This window comes from Mizuhopecten yessoensis, unplaced genomic scaffold, assembly GCF_002113885.1.
Source record: "Mizuhopecten yessoensis strain PY_sf001 unplaced genomic scaffold, ASM211388v2 scaffold11045, whole genome shotgun sequence".
NCBI classification, from domain to species: domain Eukaryota; kingdom Metazoa; phylum Mollusca; class Bivalvia; order Pectinida; family Pectinidae; genus Mizuhopecten; species Mizuhopecten yessoensis.
In genome coordinates, this window is record NW_018408851.1 from 974,580 (window position 1) to 997,248 (window position 22,669).

Genomic DNA, 22,669 nt, shown 5'->3' on the forward strand with positions numbered 1-22,669 from the left:
TCTTGAAATTGCATCATTGTAAGATTGTTGTGACTCAGTACGACCACAAGAATATATCCAGTCTGTAATCTATTTTGCTTCTAGCTCAGGAAGCGGTCAAGTGTCATATTTTCTTTTGAGAATGACTAGATGAGAATGCTCCCATGTCATACAATTACAGCCTATTGTTATATCACTGTTACTATTGAGAGGCCATATATGACCCATCATTAAATGTATAAAGTCCAATCCTGGAGACAGATTGATGCACACACTCAATGACTCACTCTTCAGCCTTGTTTGTGCCTCTTAATTTCAGTATTTATTGTTTGTCTTATGGAATTAAATATTAGAATTTTAAATTTAATAAAATACAGTTTGATAAAAAGTTTACCATTATGTAGTGGTTAGTCCAGGTTGTAGTGACCATGGTTTAGCTGGTGAAGACCTGAGGTCCCTAGGAAAAGTATATCAGGGTGTGGTGTGGCCTGGGGCTGGCCATCCATAAAACTGTCATAGAGTCAGTAATGTTATGGAATAGGAAGTTATGGGCCATTAATGTACAATATCATTTGGGTCAGTTTTGGCAGAGAGTGCATGGGGACCTACTAGATCACTTCTGTTAATATCAGCAGTTTGAATTGATGTAGGGTCAGTTCAGAAAGTTTATAATTTTGTTTTTCTTTTGAAGAATAGAGCATTACGTGCAATTTCGGAATTATTGTGACTTCAGTAACGTGAAATATGAACAGGATATTTGTGTGAGTATAATGGTACAGTACCAGGTATTTTGGTTTTTGTGGTTGCTGTGGAAATTGTAATCTTGGAGCATGTCACCATAGACAAATGAGAATTTGTCCACAGAACGAGGCAGTAACTCAGGATGTGTATGTAGGTGAAAGGCAAATGGTCTTAAATCAGTTTCAAAGTAACATTGTGTAGACCACTTGTTAAAAGGTGAATGTCCTATGGACTCCAAATGAATTGGTCCTGAATGTTAAAAAACTCAGTTTGCAACACAATGATAAATGACAGAGCTAAATATAGTACATGTAATTATATCTGCTACAGATATCTAAGTGTGACCTGTCATAGGAGGTCATTGTCCACAGAAGTACAGCTGAAAGTCCGTTTCATAGATCCATATGATCTATGTTTCCTATCAAAGTCATTGAATCATACTGCTTTTAACTCTATTTCATCGGTTTAAACCATTAATTGTAAAACAGTTACTAAGTATTGTGTTAATGTAAAATAACCTGTATTTAATTAATGTAAATCTTTATCAATATTCCATTAATCTGTATTACCTTATATCATTAGGAACAATGTCTAGGTTTTTAATAGTCAGGATTTTGGATTACACTGGCTAATTAACGGGTCTAGATGAATTACTGTTTTGGTTTTTATGACTTACATAGTGTACATCAGGTGGTTTTTTTAGCTGATAGCTTGACAATGTTCATGTCCCTAAGGCAACTGCCTTTATTAGATTAATGTTAAATGTCCCTAAGGCACATGTACTATTAAATCAATTTCCAGTTTTTAAAAACTTTTATTTGGAGTTTTTATGCATTTTAACATTAATTAAATTAACATCATTGTATAATGTTCAAAAGGCCTCTGAAGCTGGGCTGTACGATATATATCTGTTTGTGACAGCCAGGCTGAGTGATATATATCTGTTTGTGACAGCCAGGCTGAGTGATATATATATGAGGGGTTGCCTATGTTGCCAACAAATACTGGGGTAACATTTAAGGAAGAAATATTAATTGAAAAGTTAGAAGACATTATATTGAATTGGCTCAACATAATAATGTTAGTGTTGACCAGTACAATGTATCTACAAGAAGGTTGTTATCTATTTAAAAAAATTATAACTTTCTTGCTTGGTAGGAGAGATTGTGGGAGAAATTTGTGTACATTTGTATTTTGTTGGTAAAGTTACATTTTGAAGTAAGCAGAACAAAATATGGGTTTTTAACTGTGCTAATGAGTTGGGGTTTTCTTTTGTTTTTCCAGACTCCACAAGAACGTGAAGGCTGCCAGTGAGGTTGAGTATCCAGCATACGGGGTAACTGGACCCTCTAAGGAGCGGATGGCCCCGCCACCCGGGGACCGCAAACTGGCACAGAGCGCACAGATGTACCACTACCAGCATCAGAAACAACAGATGATTGCAATGGAGAAGTATGTATACGAGTCTCAATTCAAGACCTTAACTTGCCTAGCAAGCCTTTGTTTAGTCAATAGGATGTCCATAGCAAGTCTTTCTTAAGTCAATAGATGTCCATAGCAAGTCTGTTAAGTCAATAGGATGTCCATAGCAAGCCTTTGTTAAGTAAATAGATGTCCATAGCAAGTCTGTTAAGTCAATAGATGGCCATAGCAAGTCTGTTAAGTCAATAGGATGCCAATAGAAAGTCTGTTAAGTCAATAGAATGTCCATAGTAAGCCTTTGTTAAGTCAAGAGATGTCCATAGCAAGCATTTGTAAGTCAATAGATGTCCATAGCAAGTCTGTTAAGTCAAAAGATGTCCATAGCAAATCTGTTAAGTCAATAGGATGTCCATAGCAAGTCTTTCTTAAGTCAATAGATGTCCATAGCAAGTCTGTTAAGTCAATAGGATATCCATAGTAAGCCTTTGTTAAGTCAATAGATGTACATAGCAAGTTTGTTAAGTCAATAGATGACCATAGCAAGTCTTTATTAAGTCCATAGATGTGCCTATAAAGTCTTTGTTAAGTCAATAGATGTCCATAGCAAGCCTTTGTTAGGTCAATAGATGTCCATAGCAAGTCTGTTAAGTCAATAGAAGTCCATAGCAAGTCTGTTAAGTCAATAGATGGCCATAGCAAGTCTGTTAAGTCAATAGGATGCCAATAGAAAGTCTGTTAAGTCAATAGAATGTCCATAGCAAGCCTTTGTTAAGTCAATAGGATGCCCATAGCAAGTCTGTTAAGTCAATAGGATATCCATAGCAAGCCTTTGTTAAGTCATAGATGTCCATAGCAAGCCTTTGTTAGGTCAATAGATGTCCATAGCAAGTCTGTTAAGTCAAAAGATGTCCATAGCAAATCTGTTAAGTCAATAGGATGTCCATAGCAAGCCTTTGTTAAGTGAATAGATGTACATAGCAAGTCTTTATTAAGTCCATAGATGTGCCTATAAAGTCTTTGTTAAGTCAATAGATGTCCATAGCAAGTCTGTTAAGTCAAAAGATGTCCATAGCAAATCTGTTAAGTCAATAGGATGTCCATAGCAAGTCTGTTAAGTCAATAGATGTTCATAGCATGTCTTTGTTAAGTCAATAGATGTCAATAGCAAGTTTGTTAAGTCAATAGATGTACATAGCAAGTTTGTTAAGTCAATAGATGTCAATAGCAAGTCTGTTAAGTCAATAGGATGTCCATAGCAAGCCTTTGTTAAGTCAATAGGATATCCATAGCAAGCCTTTGTTAAGTGAATAGATGTCCATAGCAAGTCTTTATTAAGTCCATAGATGTCCCTATAAAGTCTTTGTTAAGTCAATAGATGTCCATAGCAAGTCTGTTAAGTCAATAGGATGCCCATAGCAAGCCTTTGTTAAGTCAATAGATGTCCATAGCAAGCCTTTGTTAAGTCAATAGGATGCCCATAGCAAGTCTGTTAAGTCAATAGGATATCCATAGCAAGCCTTTGTTAAGTCAATAGATGTCCATAGCAAGCCTTTGTTAAGTCAATAGGATATCCATAGCAAGCCTTTGTTAAGTCATAGATGTCCATAGCAAGCCTTTGTTAGGTCAATAGATGTCCATAGCAAGTCTGTTAAGTCAATAGGATGTCCATAGCAAGCCTTTGTTAAGTCAATAGATGTCCATAGCAAGTCTGTTAAGTCAAAAGATGTCCATAGCAAATCTGTTAAGTCAATAGGATGTCCATAGCAAGCCTTTGTTAAGTCATAGATGTCCATAGCAAGCCTTTGTTAGGTCAATAGATGTCCATAGCAAGTCTATTAAGTCAATAGATGTTCATAGCATGTCTTTGTTAAGTCAATAGATGTCAATAGCAAGTCTTTGTTAAGTCAATAGATGTCCATAGCAAGCATTTGTAAGTCAATAGATGTCCATAGCAATTAAGTCTGTTAAGTCAATAGATGCTCATAGCATGTCTTTGTTAAGTCAATAGATGTCAATAGCAAGTCTTTGTTAAGTTAATAGATGTCCATAGCAAGTCTTTGTTAAGTCAATAGATGTCCATAGCAAGTCTGTTCAGTCTATATATGTCCATAGCAAGTCTGTTCAGTCAATATAAAGATGTCCATAGCAATTCCTTGTTAAGTCCATAACAACAAAGGTCAGTAGCAGGTCTGTTTAATGGTTCCATAACAAGTATGTGAATTCCATTGCAAGGGTTAGTAGGTATCCAGTTATGTTTGTAGTTTTCAGACATCATCAAGTCTGTATAAAGTCTAGAACAACTAGAGTTAAATCTAGGAAATGTGTTTATGTGAAGTTTATATCAAACCTTTGTAGGAGTTCATTGCAAGCCAAATATTGTGTGTATCATGTCTATAGCAAAGTGTGCATTCTAAGTTCATATCAAGCTCTAACCCAGAGGTTTGTAAAAAGAAGGACGGTTTTGCTTTAATGTGTTCAAAGTGGAAAATTGAGAAATAATTACATTTTCCTATCTAGATCATCCCTTGCAAGTTCTTATTATATAGCATGTTCTTTCAATAGATCCTTTCTTAAGAGCCCTTGATATGTTGCATCTTTTAATCAATTTCCTGCATTACTGTACATGTTCTTTACAATTGTGATAGCACGTAGGTGAATTATAAGGACATGGTTTATAGAGAAATTTCATGGAAAAAACAGCAGAAGCTAATAAATGTGAAAATTTACAGTATAAGACATTGAAAGGGTATATTAAATACCTGTAAACCACGCCTTACACAATAGCGTTATTTTATATATAGCCCCACACAGCATCAACAGAGGTAGGGTTTTGTCCTCACTCAGATACCTTTGTTGAGTACATTGACTCTCAGATCAACTATGAAAACCATTGATTTTCTGTGTAGGCCTCCTAAGTCTTGGTGGAATAAAAAACTGTGAAATGGTTTACAATAGTAGTTATATGACTTAAAAAGGAGGGTAAAGAAATTGTATGATATGTATGGTGTAGATTAAGAAATTTAAGGGAAGGATGTGAACAGAAAATAAGATGAAATTAAATAATAAGGACTACCCGGTAAATATTGTGTGAAGTACGGACTAAAAATGGTGGTGGACAGACGTTGACTGTGGACGGGAGATCTGCCTGTGGGTCGCTTGTATTAATGCTAACAGGGTCTAAGGCTGTCCTAGTGTCATCCGAGAGCAATGGAGATTTAATTACACGTTCATCCTGCTCTGATAGATTGTCTGAAAGGTTGCAAAATCAAGTTACAATACTGGTAGGCAATTATGCTTACTGAGCAGAAATGCACAGGCAGGATCAATGATAGGCATCAGGCTGCACCTGCATATTGTTTAATGCATGTGGGTATGGGGATACTCCATGTACCTCCTGACCTAAAAGGAAATATAACAGTTCTTGATATCTGGTTTCTGGCTGTCTAGAACAAAGTAATCTAATTAGGCATCAGAAATACAACTGAATCTGAGATCTGGTAACCATTCTACTTTTATGTCTTGGAGTGAAGGGAGACATATTGAATTAGTTCTGGTTCGTCATATTACATCTTGTCAGGGCCCTGATATTTGAAACTGATGAAGATTTTTTAATGAGACATAAAGAATGCCTGCATCACCCAAAGAAGATGTGCATTGCACTGTAATTAGGTCACCATGGCCTTGACCTCTAAGCCAATTTAGTCAAATAACTGCAAAATTTCCAATGAAATTTTGCCCAGGTAGTTACTTTTATATCATTAAAGATATCTTGATGAAATTTAAAGTATACCTGCTTCACCAACAGAGATTGTGCAGTACAATTTATTAGCTCTTCAACTCGATTCAAAGGTTAAAAATTGAAATCTTGTTCAGGGCATAACTTTTAAAGCATTAAAGATATCTTGATGGAACTTAAATTGTACCTTATAACCCCCCTCTCCATCATTTTATACTACCTAATAGCCTCCTAGCCACTTTTGAAATAAAAAATGACATGCAGTTTCTCCTAAGTTGGAAAATTTGGGTGAACGGATGGAACACTGACCAGTGAAAGGATTGGGGTACCTTTTAGAGTTGGGAAACATATTACCTTGATTGTGATAGGTTAATAGTTCCAGATTCATTATCTCTAAATTCATGAATGAACGCAGAGTTATTGATATCTTTGTACTGAGGAAACTTTTTTGTTTGAGGGTCAGTCAATTAACGCCCTATCAAGCCTTTTGTGCCTTCGTGCCGAACACAGAAGAGCAATTAAAAGAATTATAATCAGCAGAGTGAGGTGAATTGTTCAGATATTTACAACATTGTTCAATGTATAATCTTAACTGTACAGGGCATGTTACAAGTTTGTATGTGTATCACATACTTCCAAGTGTGTCTCTGACTGTCAATTCTCAACCACACTATACATAAAGGAATTCCTGGAGACCAATTTCCTTGTAAGTTTCATTTCTAAATTTCCCAGGTGGAGAACAATAGATCTAATTAGGGAAGGCACTGTAAGTTAAGTCATCCCTTCAGACAAACCAAATGAAAGTTAATCTACCCTACCAGCTCTGAGTCTGTAACAGCACATCAGTTAGGGTGTCCCAGTGCAGCTATGACCTACCACCATATTATTATTCTCCACAGAGAGACATGGTCGTATTGATTCTAGCTGGACTGTTACATTTTGTTATTTTATTTCTGTTATTCTCTTTTTGACTCTCTCCTGTTTTCGTAGAGAAGATAAGCCAAGAGGGATAACTCTTGCTGGTATTATTTATTTTTCTGTAACCGCTTGTTCCATGGAGCACTTGAGTCATAAGAAACTCTTTCTTATCATTTAAAAGACAATCCGATCCTTACTGAATTTGATAAAACTTTTAAGTTTTATTGAAAAAAGGATACAATATATATTCAAGGAAATAGTCACCAATTCTTACAGATAAAAACATTGTGCCATTGGAAAAAATTGAGTTATTCTTATTTTTAATCTAGTAAAACTCTTTCTGGAAAGGAAACCAATCTTGATGATGAAAATGATTTCCCAGCTGAAATGTTTAGTACTGGTAACTGAAATCACAAAAAGAACTTTAAAAAAATGAAAATGTATTTGTAAACAATATCCACAACTTTACTGATAAAGTGGACTGTAGTGTTTACAGTAGATTTTGCTATAATATTTGTGGATTTTTGCTTTGAGCAGCAAAAACCAAATGTGATAATCCAGCAGTTGATATTTTGGAACTCTTATGTCCTACAGAGCTAACGGTGAGATGAAACATGATGCATCAGAAGATGAATCGGAGGAGGAAAATGAGGAGGGTGATTACACTGTATATGAATGTCCCGGTCTGGCACCAGTAAGTAGATAACATTATATGTAAGGGGACTTCTGGGTAGTGTATTTAAATGTCATCTGTAAAACCAGCTGAAGTCAGTGAACTTGATACCAAACAACAGCTTTTCTCAGATAAAAGAAAGTAAACAATCTTTCCAAAGGGAGAATAGTGAAACATGAACAGTTTGGATCATTCCAAACTGTTCATGTTTCAATATTCTCCCTTTGGAAAGATTGTCTACTTTCTTTTATCTGAGAAAAGCTGTTGTTTGGTATCAAGTTCACTGACTTCAGCTTTTCTCAGATAAAAGAAAGTAGACAATCTTTCCAAAGGGAGAATATTGAACCATGAACAGTTTGGATCATTCCAAACTGTTCATGTTTCAATATTCTCCCTTTGGAAAGATTGTTTACTTTCTTTTATCTGAGAAAAGCTGAAGTCAGTGAACTTGATACCAAACAACAGCTTTTCTCAGATAAAGGAAAGTAAACAATCTTTCCAAAGGGAGAATAGTGAAACATGAACAGTTTGGATAATTCCAAAGGGAGATTAGTGAAACATGAACAGTTTGGATCACTCCAAAGGGCGATTCGTGAAACATGAACAGTTTGGATCATTACAAAGGGAGATTAGTGAAACATGATCATTTTGGATCATTCCAAAGGGAGAATAGTGAAAAATGAACAGTTTGGATCATTCCAAAGGCAGATTAGTGAAACATGAACAGTTTGGATAATTCCAAAGGGAGATTAGTGAAACATGAACAGTTTGGATCATTCCAAAGGGAGATTAGTGAAACATGAACAGTTGAGCATTTTTCTTTAGCATTCACAGTTTCCACTATACTATGTGTTATCACAAATGGATCCTCGGTGTGGCTGTTCATATAGAAGTCATGATAACTGAAATAAAGCAAATTAATACATGTTCACTTCAATCTTAATCATTCAACTGGAAAATTATGTAACAAACAGATTATAATATCATTAGAAGAATCATACCTGTGATGCTTAGGAACATGCAATCAAACATGTTACATCAGTTTATCCACATGTCTTGGGAAAGTAATCAATAAATTTTACTACATAATTAATTTCCTATTTATAATATTTTCTGTCAACAATTTCACTTCAACTTAATGATGTTTTTTCCTTTCTATCACCAGACAGGGGAAATGGAAGTAAGAAATCCTTTATTCAGTGAGGAAACTTCTGGAGCTCCTGGTCCAGAACACCCTAAGGAGCCCCAGTGAGGGGGCACCAATCTTCAGAATTGAAGAAGCGCTGTTACTATAGTTATCTCCCTTAGCTCTAGCTAGTGGGTGTAAAACATATGTAGTTGTGGTGGGATGTATTTTTTGTTGTTCTTAGAAAAGTGCTCTGTGATTGAGATATTTATTGATTAGTCATTTTATCCCTGTCATTTGATCTGGTATTGGGTTTTTAGTAAAAACATACTGCATCAGTAAACTGTAAAATTTCTGTTTTTAAAAAAAACAAAACAAAACAATTACTTACAATAATATAACATGTCAATACTTGGAACATTCCTGCAGTTCCTATACCTAAGTTTGGTATAAAATTTGGTAAAGAGACAATAATACTATTCAAAATTATTTGGCAATTACAATATCTTTATTTAGCTGTATGGACTTGTACTATGAATCTACCTGAAATTATACAAATGTCAAAACTGATTTTACTGTTTTTATAGTTGATAGTTCACGGTATACCCAAAACACTTTTCAAAATAGAAGAGTTCAGGTTTGACTGATTTTGTGAGCTCTTCTAATTTGAAGAACATGAATTGTATACATTGTAGATTTAATTGCACAAAATAATGTTCTAACTTGCAATTTTATCAATATCTTGTGTTCATTGCACTGCACATGTGTTTTTAAAAAATTGTGCTGTTCCAACTCAATTTTGCCTTATAGTCTTGACTAACTGATACACAGACAAGTCTGTTTTGTTTAATTGGGTTGACAAGCTGTACATCGCACAAGGTCACAAAATTACACAACATGATTAAATCACCCTAACTGTTTTACTTATTACTAAGCCTGGATCACTGCAGGAAAATGCTCTTGGAAATTTTGCTAAATTTTCTTTATGTAAGCCATGACATCCAAATCTATATGAGGGTATAGGTATGTTTGTTCTAGATCTGAAACTTTCTGAATGCTATTTACACATTACCATGATAGATTCATGGTTGAAATGGTTTTGATATAGACTGCTCAGATATTTTCTAAGATCTTTAGATCAGTACTTCATCAAGTTTTGATTATTTTTTTGTGTTTAATTATACATATGAACTTTTTTCTCAATGCATTCCAAAGATTACAATATTTGACTGTTCAATGCAATGATGTTAATGATGATATTGATGATGAGGAGGAGGCTGATGATGAAGGTTGATGAGAATGATGCACTAGTTGACATGGCACTTTGTATTGTAATTCCAAAGATCAACTAGAATATATCTTTAGAGCTAGAAACATTTCTCTATTATCTGAAATCCCTAACTATTAAGTATTCCTCGTAGAATTGATCTCGCACTTTTATCTTTTTGTCTCATTTTTGTTTAACATTCTTTAATCTCTTCTTTTTACATACAAACTTATGCTTTATTAAAATTAACCTATATATTTCCGAATTCCTTCCATGTCATTCTTTATACACAATATTTCACGCTTAGATTACAAGAATTTCTATTTGAGGTGACAATCTGATGTTAATCTCAGTGTGTAGTTCCACTCAACATATTTGTATCACCAGTGCGATTGGGAGTGATGTTCTCCTGTTAGAAATTTATCAACACATGCTGTAATTCTGTTAAAAAGCATTTTCAGGAAATTTGATATCTGTGTATAATTCCAAATTAGGGGAGTGCTTATATAACTTAACCAGTTAAAAAATGTTAGGCTTCAGTGCAGGGGAACTATTTTGTCATGTCAGCAAAATTCTGTTTTGATTTATGTCTGTATCATCTATGTTAAGTTTTAACAAATATATATATATATATATAGCTTTAGTTATTTCTCTGATTGATTAAAAGTAGGTGGCCTTTAGGTACTGCATTATCCTGTACAAACAGGTTTAAACTGGGGCAACTTTTGACCGGTACAAACAGGTGTAATAGGGACGACTCTTGACCTGTACAAACAGGTGTTATAGGGACGACTCTTGACCGGTACAAACAGGTGTAATAGGGACGACTCTTGACCTGTACAAACAGGTGTTATAGGGACGACTCTTGACCTGTACAAACAGTTGAAACAGATGTCATGGGGACTGGTTTGGTAGAATCATTGCTAATGGAAAACACATTCTTCTTCTTAATTATTGTTTATATTATATTTTGTTGATGGTTGTGATTTTTTTTTTCAAACAAAGAAGCAAATGTATTTGCTGAAGTTTGAAAAAGTAAATGAAAAGTTGATTGTAGTCTATGTTGTTGTAGAATGGGCAAAACACTTTGGATAGAGGTATTCTGTGGTGTTTTTGGGCAAGGCCACAATGACTGCCTGTAAGGTCAGTGTGGGTGAAGAGATGGTCAAACTTTCTATGTTGTGATTTTATTTTGTTATTTGTAATAGGTCAGGAAATGCTTTAATATTGACAAAAACAATTCATCACATTTGACCTCCAATTCAAAATGTGTGTTCATGTCTACAAAATTACAGGTACAAACTTGTATTTACCCCTTCAAAGATATGTATTTTAGAATAATATTATTTCAGTATTACTCTGGCAATCAATGGTGTATTAATGTAATAAAACAAAATATAGGTTTTGTAGTCATGGCTAAGGTTTCTAGTTCTAAAACTGTCCATTATTTCCAACATTTCTAATCTTTATAGTTTGTATTTATGTTAGTCTTGCTTTAATTTTGTGATTGATGCAAGTATTCTTCACTTGAATGAATTCACCAGTCTTTGTTTGTATTTGGACAGAGGGATTAATTCACTAAAATTTAGACTGAAATATCTTGTCCATTAGTACATAGACAATGTTAAATAAGGGGAGAGTGAAGAAAACAGAAACTAATATCTATTTTTAACCAATGATAGGATGTGCTATTTATTAAGTTTTATTTGTATAGAAAAATATTCATTTCCAGGAATGGTTTTGATTCATATAACACATACAAATATATTTAGTTGTTGAAATGGGTTCCCTATACAAATTAAGCACATTTAAATTGCAAGGTGTTTTTGAGTGAAATGTGCAATAACCCTTTACAGTGTTCTCAGCAAAGCCCCAGGCTGTGTAACGTAAGATGATTAAAGGAAGTTCGAACACTTTTGCCTATCAGAAAATTATGTCAGATACATAGTTAATATAGATAGAATCACATTTAACACTTCTGGCAAAATTTTAAAATTTTAATATTTTTTTGTTCACACAAAAAAGTGCTCACTATTGATAATTTTAACTACACAATTATACATTTTAATACGAGATGTAACTCTGAAATTATACAGATGTAACTCTGAAATTATACAGATGTAACTCTGAAATTATACAGATGTAACNGAGTATTCTGTAATCGATAAAATGTTGTTTATCTTTTCTTATTCATATGTATGAAATGATGTCATTCTTTTTCTTTCTTTTTTTTCGACTTCTTAAAATTGAAGATTTATAAGTCCATGCATTACACATTAAAAAATGAAATCCTTTGAAAGTTTTAAAAACAAATTTTGCTTTTTGTTTTGTCTCTCCCTATGCTTTCAGAAACAACAACAACAATAAATTAATGCTAGTACAATGTAATGTTTTCCTGTTTTTAGCCAACACTTGATAGTTTTATTGGGAAGTCTATACATGAAATAATCTAATACAAAATTTTACATATGAAATAAAACTTGAAAAAAAAATTGTGTTTGTTTAATGTGAGTATATCTGTGTGTATGTAAGAAAGATGATATTAAGATAAAGGATTAGTAACCGACCTTCGGCCTGGTGGCACCTAGTAAATATCGCTCTACAAGAGATGTAAAATTTTACAAATTTGTGGCCCGCTTAAGTCTTAATTAGCTGGACTATATGGTCAAGAAGTAATCATCGAATGGAAACGGGTTATTAAAAAAAATGTACCATTGACTTGAACAGCTAGTATTACATCGTATCCTGAGGTCACCATGTTTCATATATATGTGTAGAACATATACAAAAAAAATGCTATGTTTGTTTTAACACCAACAGTAATTGAAGAATTATTTTGCGAGCTTACGAAGACGTCTGTTTCTTTTGTCGAGCAAAGAGTGTAAATGAACGGTTTCGACTCTTAAACCGCTGAAAACAACTCGCTAAGCCACAATGAGACGAAACCGTAGATTCAGTTTTCAGAATATATTAAGACATTTAGCCATATAGCAATCCAAACCTACAGGCAGTCAGAGGGACGGTTATATTTACCCATTCCACCTGTTAGTGGATGCTAAAATGGTGTCATATTAAGATGACTCGGCTGGTGCCCCCCTCGTCTCTGTTCGCAGATTCCCCTTCCCTCCTAAAACAAATATTTGGGTCAGATGATTTTCAGAGGAATTCTTGACACTAAGTTATATAGTAACTTGTATTATAAATCAAATACTCATTCTGCTGCTGCACATGCACAAATTATAAATCAGACCCTGATATTTTCAAAATTCAGAACCCACCACCAGAATCTGAGTATTCTCTGTTGACAGTTAAGCCAAGAACAACTATGACAACCGAGTGATGGTTACCTTGTGGATGTGTGTGATGCTTCAGATTGGCTGTAAGCTTATTTATTAAAACGCCCACCCCGTAACACTAACCCATTACCATGTATAGTAACACCAACATTCTTACTAGAAATTGAAACCAAGGATATGGTTGTTTTAGCAATTGTTAGAAAATAGAGAATGCATTGATTCCAGAGTTAGGAACCAGCATGATTGACAAGAAAAAAGAGACCAGTACACCATATGCAGAGCGGTGCAACCTGCGGTCTGTTAGCCATCACTTCTAAACCTAAGACTGGTTTACCCGCTCTTTATTTCCTCCAGAAGCATGTACCCTATCAGTATGAAAAGACAAATTACCATTACGGGATTGTACACTGTACAAGTCCTGCTCCGATTTTCTAAACATTTCCTTAAAAGTGACGCAACATTTTGAAACACAAATTAGGGTACTTGCATTCAAATGGTTGCCTGGTCTTAGTAAAATCCCAACAAGTAATACGTGATCGGGGAAATGTGATTTGTGAAACATGATATGTTGACTCAAAAATCAATTGCAATGTGAATTGTAATATAGCATAGTGGTTCAGGGGAGGACTACGCAGACAGTGGGCCATACAAGAGAATGCTGAATGGGATTCACATTCGGAGTGGTTTAAACCTCTCAGGCCAACGATAAATCATTATGAAAAGAATATATAGCTTAAAATCAAAAATGAAAACCAAACATGACTTTGTGTTGCTTGACTCCGACGCCCAAACAACGCTCAACAATCAGCATTATAAGTATGGAGCGGTGTCGGCAGGCAAAACATGAAATAACTCTCTCATTTAATGCAAACACTATTAGAGATACTACATAAACAAAATAAGGAACGAGGCTTGCTTAATAACCAAAACAATTCCTTATACATGTATATTTTCCATTTTTGTTTGTAAAACTATATTCTAGCTAATCATGCCTCTGTATTGCTGTCTTTCCGAGTACCGGTTAGTGATAAAGATACGGTCCTCCCTAGCTTGTATAGGATTCAGAAACCTCCCTAATCCTTTAAGAATACACTATTTGTTTATCGTTGCACAACCAAGCCATTATCCTGTGTACGGCATTCTCGGTACCGTTAAATCAGGGATATAGTTCATCGTGACGCAATGAACAGACGACTTCATAATGGAATATTGATTTTGAAGAACTCAAAAGATCTTTTTATCAATCTTTAGCACCCTTTCCTCCCTAAAACATGTCTGTTCTACTAGAACATCAGACGTTCCTATACTCTATAACCCACCTTACATCATACCAGAGGAAACGCCTTTACTCTCTTCCTGTGTAACTGATTCCTCTCTCTCTCTCTCTCTCTCTCTCTCGAAAGACGAATGTTAATTACAAATACATTATTGTGAACTACTTAAGAGAATATATTATGAAAAACATGACAAATAAAATATACTTTGGAGGAAATTGTGAGATTTTTTTAGTTCATGGTAGACAATTATCATTGTTTGAATTCAGTGATTTTTCAGCAGAGTGTTTACTTACTCAATAGGATAAATTGTGACTCTTGACCAACTTATGTCCCTGTCACGATGTAGTGGAGGGAATTTAATTGTTTGCCTTGTCCGTCAATCCTACCGCACATCACTTGTGTGGCCTGGGACTTTGCGTCCAGCTCCATATCTCTTTATTATATAACATGCTGATACGTCTTGAGGAGCACAACGCCATTCTTACCATAAGACGCTGCCATCAAGATCCTCCGCTCGCAGTGCAAAAGTCAATAAAAACATGAAGCGTAAAATATAGGTCACAATCAGCTTTCGCAATCCTATATACACAATTGATGAAAGTATAATCACATAAAAACACTTGTAGTAGGCAGATATAGATAAAAGCAATTCTTCTTAACCAAGTCAATGAAGCGTAAACTATAGGTCAGCATCCGCAATATGCATTTAGTAGAGCAACCCTAGATACACAATTGATGCAAGTATAATCAACACAACACTTGTAGTAGGCAAGATATAGATGAGGGCAATTCTGCTTAACCTTACATGAAGATAACAGCTTCTTAACCAAGTCAATGAAGCAAAAGACTTAGGTCAAAATCAGCATCTGCAATATATATTCAGTAGTCAACGCGTCACTGAATTTGATTAGACTATAAGTTAAGCTTCATATTTCTGATAATAGAAGTCATTGAACTTGATACGTTGACATCATCTTCAGAGTACTACACCATCGTGTACCAGGCAGGTCAATGACCGATAATATGGTCTACATTTTCCGCTTCACTGCCTTTGATCAGTCTTTGCGTAAAGCTCAATTTCTCTGATAATACAAGTCATATTGTAATGGAACTTTATAAACAGAGACATCGTGAGATTAAGAACACTGTGACCTACATATCCGCTTCACTCACTTTGGTGAGACTTTGCGTTAAGAACCATTTCCCTGAAACTGCACGCCCTTTCATCAAAAACAAAAACAAAAACGTAAACCAAAACGCACTCCGAACGCAAAATCGGTAAAATCAAAATTGGGGTAAAATATCAACAAGTTTTTCATGAAGGCACTTGAAAAAAGAACAAAGTGAATGCGTTCCAGAAGAAGTTTCCTTTTCTTCATCGACGACAACCGCCATGTAAATCGGGATAAAATTCAAGAACTGGTAAGTGACAAAAAAAAAACAAAAAAAAACAATGAGCACAAACGAAGAAAAAAACCATTTCCCAACAAGATCATGATGGCGACCAAAATCTTGTCCATTGTGTTCATCAAACTTGCGACTTTCTGTCACGGAAACCCTGTGGTAAGTTGTTCCGACAGTAGTGGACATCTGTCACGGAAACCCTGTGGTAAGTTGTTCCGACAGTAGTCGACATCTGTCACGGAAACCCTGTGGTAAGTTGTTCCGACAGTAGTCGACATCTGTCACGGAAACCCTGTGGTAAGTTGTTCCGACAGTAGTCGACATCTGTCACGGAAACCCTGTGGTAAGTTGTTCCGACAGTAGTCGACATCTGTCACGGAAACCCTGTGGTAAGTTGTTCCGACAGTAGTCGACATCTGTCACGGAAACCCTGTGGTAAGTTGTTCCGACAGTAGTCGACATCTGTCACGGAAACCCTGTGGTAAGTTGTTCCGACAGTAGTCGACATCTGTCACGGAAACCCTGTGGTAAGTTGTTCCGACAGTAGTCGACATCTGTCACGGAAACCCTGTGGTAAGTTGTTCCGACAGTAGTCGACATCTGTCACGGAAACCCTGTGGTAAGTTGTTCCGACAGTAGTCGACATCTGTCACGGAAACCCTGTGGTAAGTTGTTCCGACAGTAGTCGACATCTGTCACGGAAACCCTGTGGTAAGTTGTTCCGACAGTAGTCGACATCTGTCACGGAAACCCTGTGGTAAGTTGTTCCGACAGTAGTCGACATCTGTCACGGAAACCCTGTGGTAAGTTGTTCCGACAGTAGTCGACATCTGTCACGGAAACCCTGTGGTAAGTTGTTCCGACAGTAGTCGACATCTGTCACGGAAACCCTGTGGTAAGTTGTTCCGACAGTAGTCGACATCTGTCACGGAAACCCTGTGGTAAGTTGTTCCGACAGTAGTCGACATCTGTCACGGAAACCCTGTGGTAAGTTGTTCCGACAGTAGTCGACATCTGTCACGGAAACCCTGTGGTAAGTTGTTCCGACAGTAGTCGACATCTGTCACGGAAACCCTGTGGTAAGTTGTTCCGACAGTAGTCGACATCTGTCACGGAAACCCTGTGGTAAGTTGTTCCGACAGTAGTCGACATCTGTCACGGAAACCCTGTGGTAAGTTGTTCCGACAGTAGTCGACATCTGTCACGGAAACCCTGTGGTAAGTTGTTCCGACAGTAGTCGACATCTGTCACGGAAACCCTGTGGTAAGTTGTTCCGACAGTAGTCGACATCTGTCACGGAAACCCTGTGGTAAGTTGTTCCGACAGTAGTCGACATCTGTCACGGAAACCCTGTGGTAAGTTGTTCCGACAGTAGTCGACATCTGTCACGGAAACCCTGTGGTAAGTTGTTCCGACAGTAGTCGACATCTGTCACGGAAACCCTGTGGTAAGTTGTTCCGACAGTAGTCGACATCTGTCACGGAAACCCTGTGGTAAGTTGTTCCGACAGTAGTCGACATCTGTCACGGAAACCCTGTGGTAAGTTGTTCCGACAGTAGTCGACATCTGTCACGGAAACCCTGTGGTAAGTTGTTCCGACAGTAGTCGACATCTGTCACGGAAACCCTGTGGTAAGTTGTTCCGACAGTAGTCGACATCTGTCACGGAAAACCTGTGGTAAGTTGTTCCGACAGTAGTCGACATCTGTCACGGACATCATGTTGTCCGGAGATTGATCTTTAAATGTCGACTTATCTCATTGGGACATGCAAACACCGTGGTTAGGGGAACTGGGATGTTACTTTCGATAAAGGGAAAGTTCACAATAGAACAATCGAAATCGACCCGCTAATCATACAGCTTAGTTATAAGCCGTATCTGTTGGTCATGCTGTAAGTAAAGATCACGGAAACCGGCTGAAGTCTGTAGTGCCATTAGATCGACGTAGTCAATAAATAGTTATTTTTCCAGCAGAAAATGTAATATTATTTGCAGACAAGGATTGAGTTATTAGATGCAGACACGACGACATTCTTATCATGCAGATCGTTGAATGTGGTTTTGACAAAAGTGTCAAGAATACAAACTTGTATTTTGCTTCCAATTTTTATTTCAAGCCACGGGTTCTTTATCGAACGATAGCCCTGATAAATGTGACCAACTCTGACTGTGAAGTGCGGCACGCTCTCATTTTGCATATTGTCTGGTGTTGTCTGCTACAGAATCCATCAGTATCTTGAAACTTACATTCCAGTTGATAGAGTCTCTCGAAACTTATAGGACCCCTTATGCAAAGATCGTAGCATTCATTAGCTTATGAATGATATTTAGATTCCCAGTTACAACGAGTCCATGTGGATCATTTGGATGGGATTGCATAACAAAATTGTAGCGTATGCGCGAGTAAAGCTCTGAAGCAGTGGGTTTAGAATTGCTGTAAGAAATGATTGGGGTACATTTGTATATGGAGTACGGTGGAATCTTGTCTTTGGTGGATTCTGTTGCAAGATACCAATACTATTAAGTATCTAGCGATGCGTTGGCAGATTCGACTTTCATAAAATTCCGATCAAAAGGCTTAAACTGTATATATACCTGCAGATATGTCATTAGGAGTACCTAACAGTCATGACAATGTGACATTTAGACCGCTGTAACCTATATTTTCCACTTCACTGACTTTGGTTAAACTTCGATCCATTTGTGATTTTCATCAATTCATGAGATGGGGATATGTTAGTTTTACAAACATGTTCTAGTTTTCATATGAGTTTGATTGATCAAAAAGCTTATCAGGACATGTATCAACAATCTATTAGGTCCTTCAATTTCATTTACAGATATATCGATAATATGTTGTCTTTAGATAATAAAGATATTACTGACCACACCGTTTGTATACTCTAGACCGAAGACATGGCAGATACTTCTACATTTTATCTCGATATTATCTTAAAACAAACACAACGTCGACTTGTAATGAGAGTGTCTGTTTCCGTTTCTTGGTAGAAGATCCCTGTTTTTCTCATTATCATTGATCATTATCAGATTGATTTACAGTCACAATATAGTGTCACTCAATGTAAGTGTCTATCTTTATTAACTCCTAACACCTTGCTTATGGTCACTACGGTAAATAAGAACTCAAACTGTGTAATGGCAAGAACAAAGCTTCTAGCTGTAGTGATGGTCTCCTTGTTCCAGCCACATGCTGAGGTCAAGTCTTCAAAGGTCTCCACAATGATTGGTAGTAGGTCGAAGAAGACTACCATCGCATCATACATCCAGGAGTTTTGTCCGGTTTGTAGCTATGGGTGAAGTGGATTGCTCCAGAATACCGTATTTTACGATAGGATTAAAACTTGTGACAAGCTTTATTGTGCAAAATGTATACAATTAATAATATTTCCATTATTTCGGAAAAAAATTGCCACTAGTCCGGTCGGACTAGTTAACTTGAATATTTTCAATACTAGTCCAGACTTAAATTTACTAGTCGTGGGGATCGGACTAGTGCCTAATGTTGCAGACTGAACTATTATAACTAGCATCCTAATTAAATAAATAAAATTGTAATCGCGTCATTGCACGGAATCAAAGCAAATTATACATGATAAAATACATTGTAGCATATATAGGCCTACTTAACAGTGAGCTCAGTTATACTTCTGTGCCTGTTAGTATCCATTTTTTTTTTTTAAATTTGTGACTTTTGTGAATATGATATTTTAAAAGTGCCGTCAAATTGTAATGCTCTCACTTGTGATATGTACTTGTACTAGTGGTTATGTATAAATTATTTAAAATCGGGTTGTCTTCAAACAGTACATAAAATGTTCTTTTCTGTAACATTCCGGATTGATATATTTCCGACTCCGCTAATATGCTACCATGACAAAGAGACTTCCGGTTGGAAAATGAAAGCATGGCGGGCACTGAAGTTTCAAATCAAACTTCTATCAAACCAGACAGGTAACTTCAATACGAAATAAATTAAAGATTGTTAAGACATAATCAGACGATTCTTAATTGTTTCAATATTTCTATCTGTAACCTGTCGAGCAAGAAACGTAGATAACAAAGCTAAATTTATGCTGATTTTTGTTTACAATTTGATGTTTATACTTTCATTTGTCTACTTTATTGCAGCTTTGGAAATAGATCTTTATGGCAGTTAATAAATGGAACAGGAGTTCTCCGCCCCAAGGTAATATACAGGAACATGTTCAGAGGTCGCGATCGATGCATTAAAGTGCCCTTTTTTCTTATTCTTGTACTGATCACTTACTTGCCTTTCCCTTACACAGAAATATTGTTTATCAATTGTAATTAGAGCAATGCTAATTAAAGTAACTGTGAACTGTCCTATTATAAGTCTCAAACTATATATGGGATACTGTTTGCATTAAATTCAATATTGGATTTTTGCCAAATTGTTTTTTATTATAATTATAAAGCTCCTGTGTTAGAAAAGTTGCATACAAACCTACTCCCAACAGTGTTAGAGGTTTAACATATACATGGGGAGATACTTTTGAAGGCACCTTGTAACACTGCTTTGAAACATAACAGATAAAAAAAATTGCCAACCAGCAGTCTCTTATATGAAAGAATAATCAGTATTATACCTATATTCCCTCTAGCTCGAAGCTAGAAGGCGACCACAATCATATGTACAATTAAAATCTTCCACTAGCTACCCCATTTTTAAATGTGTTCGCCCTCGAACACCACAATGTTAACCTAGGTTCTAACTCTTTGTCACCACGGAGGGCCACAGACACCATTTGTAACAGGAAAGAAAGTAGTACTAGTGTGCTTCCACCGGAGGTTGACCTCGCGATCCCAGACTTCCTAGTTGGATGCTCCACCACTGGGCTAAAGGGAAATTCCCTCTAGTTCGAAGCTAGAAGGTGCCCATATATAATCCTATGGACAATCAAAATCTGCCACACGTCAAAGACTTGTACGCCTAAAATGCATATATAAGCACAGAATTACTGCACATAATTGACAAAAAAACATGCACTGAACAATTTAAGATCATTGCAAACAATAAAATTGCCAATGGATTTAAGAAGATCGACTTAATTCATGGAATTAAATATAAACTGCTTGCTATCATTTAAATTGGCTAGGGTGCATTCTGTTTCTTTATATATATATAAATATGTTATCCATTTACCTGAATTAATGTGCAGCTTTACGTTAACAGTCGAGCAAAGGATACAAATTAAAATCAAGCAAACATAACATGGTCTAGAATGTAACCTGGATTAAAAACTGGTTAAAATTTTCAATGATTTTAGAGATGAGAACAGTCGCTTACATCACAGTGCTTTTTCTGTTATATGTCTGAAATACAGCAGCATATATATGACAGTAAAAATCAATAATCTAACATCTTTGCACTTCATCATTATGTATGACAGGGTTAATAGATGATGATAATTCATTTAAATTAATTAAAATTTAATTGTTTGTTCTACTTCTGAAGGAGTTGGTGTCCAGGGAACTGACAAGAAATGGAAAAAAGATATTGGAAGGTTTATCATTCTATAAAAAACCAGTGTAAGTGTATAGTATTCTCTTAGACAAAGCTTCTTTTTAATTATGATAAGTATTTTGTATGTTAACTTGGTACAGGTTGCTACAGCTTTTTCGATTTATTTGAGTACTGCATTTGCCATATATATGTACCCATCCTCCAATATGGGTTCCTACATAGTTATGTAATGAGCACCTTTTTGTGTTTTCCATGAATGTTAAAAGGATTGTTTTGCTCTGATTTTCCAACATACTTGGTAATACTATTGTTGAATTTTGTTTGACACTATAACTTTTTTTTAAATTTCCTTCACTGACAAACTGCTAGGTATAAATGTGAATTGCTGTATGATCGGTTGTATGTTCATGTGTAACTGCGTTACCAATCATTAGGCATTGTCAATAAAAAATTGTCACAAAATGTTTAAAAAAATCTTCAAAATACATATACCGGTCCGGTATTCTAAATATACAAAAACATTTTTCATGACAAAAATTGTGAGTTAACATCTTTCAGTAATATAGATGTTGGTGGTAAGCACAATTTTATCAAATAAATGTATTGTCAACAATTTTTCTTGTGAATGGACTTTTTAATAAGAAGGTCAAATTGTGACTATGAGTTGCAATGAGACCCCTATTGCTATGTCATTGAGAATGGGAAAATAACATTATAACAATGTTCTGTACAAAATTTTAACAGTTACAGAAAACAGTTCTAGACTTAATTAACAAAAGTTGTCACTCTGAAATTTGAATGTGTCAGTGTGTGTGTGTTGTCATTATATTCTATATATAGAACTATAGCAGGAGAACAGCTCAAAGGGAAGAGACTCTCCAAGCTACACAAGGATCTGGTACAGAAGATCAGCCAGTATTTGGTAGATATCAGCATCAGTTTTATCGATATTTTTGTGTTCAGATAAAATTCCATATACAAATGTACCTGATTAAGTATTGTATCTGTCAAATTATTGTGAAAATGATAATCAGAAGCATACATATATGTACCACAAAAAATGTAAGAAAATGCATGGGTTCAGAATTTTGTCACAAAAAATCTTTTTATAGCTTTTTAGGTCACCTGAGCTTTGCTCAAGTGACCTATTCCAATCGCTTTTCGTCCGTCGTCGTGCGTCGTGCGTAAACTTTTACATTTTCAACTTCTTCTCAAGAACCAGTGGATGGATTTTTTTCAAACTTGGTCAGAATCATCCTTGGTAGATGAGGCTTCAAAATTGTAAAATTGGGATTCCTACCCCCACCCCTGGGGCCAGGGCGGG

The 22,669-nt window shown here is 35.8% G+C and overlaps 2 protein-coding genes across 3 annotated transcripts in view; both read left to right on the forward strand.

The window, feature by feature from the left end:
• LOC110464996 (neural proliferation differentiation and control protein 1-like) overlaps nucleotides 1-11,347 on the forward strand; it is a 69,098-nt gene extending 57,751 nt beyond the window's left edge. Inside the window, exons 5-8 of one of the 2 annotated variants that reach the window (XR_002464565.1) lie at nucleotides 2,005-2,172; nucleotides 7,391-7,490; nucleotides 8,635-10,709; nucleotides 10,745-11,347. Coding sequence is in view for 1 of the 2 variants with exons in the window: in XM_021520535.1 (XP_021376210.1) it covers nucleotides 2,005-2,172; nucleotides 7,391-7,490; nucleotides 8,635-8,721 (355 nt within the window). In the remaining variant the exon portion in view is untranslated. Of the gene's footprint in view, nucleotides 1-2,004; nucleotides 2,173-7,390; nucleotides 7,491-8,634 lie in introns of both variants that reach the window. The other variant, XM_021520535.1, reaches the window with a different exon arrangement.
• Nucleotides 11,348-19,742: 8,395 nt separating this feature from the next.
• The window catches only part of LOC110464989 (nucleoporin NUP188 homolog), a 40,736-nt gene continuing 37,809 nt past the window's right edge, over nucleotides 19,743-22,669 (forward strand). Inside the window, exons 1-4 of the mRNA XM_021520525.1 lie at nucleotides 19,743-19,811; nucleotides 19,989-20,046; nucleotides 21,337-21,410; nucleotides 22,186-22,267. Of these exons, the coding sequence (XP_021376200.1) occupies nucleotides 19,765-19,811; nucleotides 19,989-20,046; nucleotides 21,337-21,410; nucleotides 22,186-22,267 (261 nt within the window). The 5' untranslated portion in view covers nucleotides 19,743-19,764. The remainder of the gene's footprint in view (nucleotides 19,812-19,988; nucleotides 20,047-21,336; nucleotides 21,411-22,185; nucleotides 22,268-22,669) is intronic.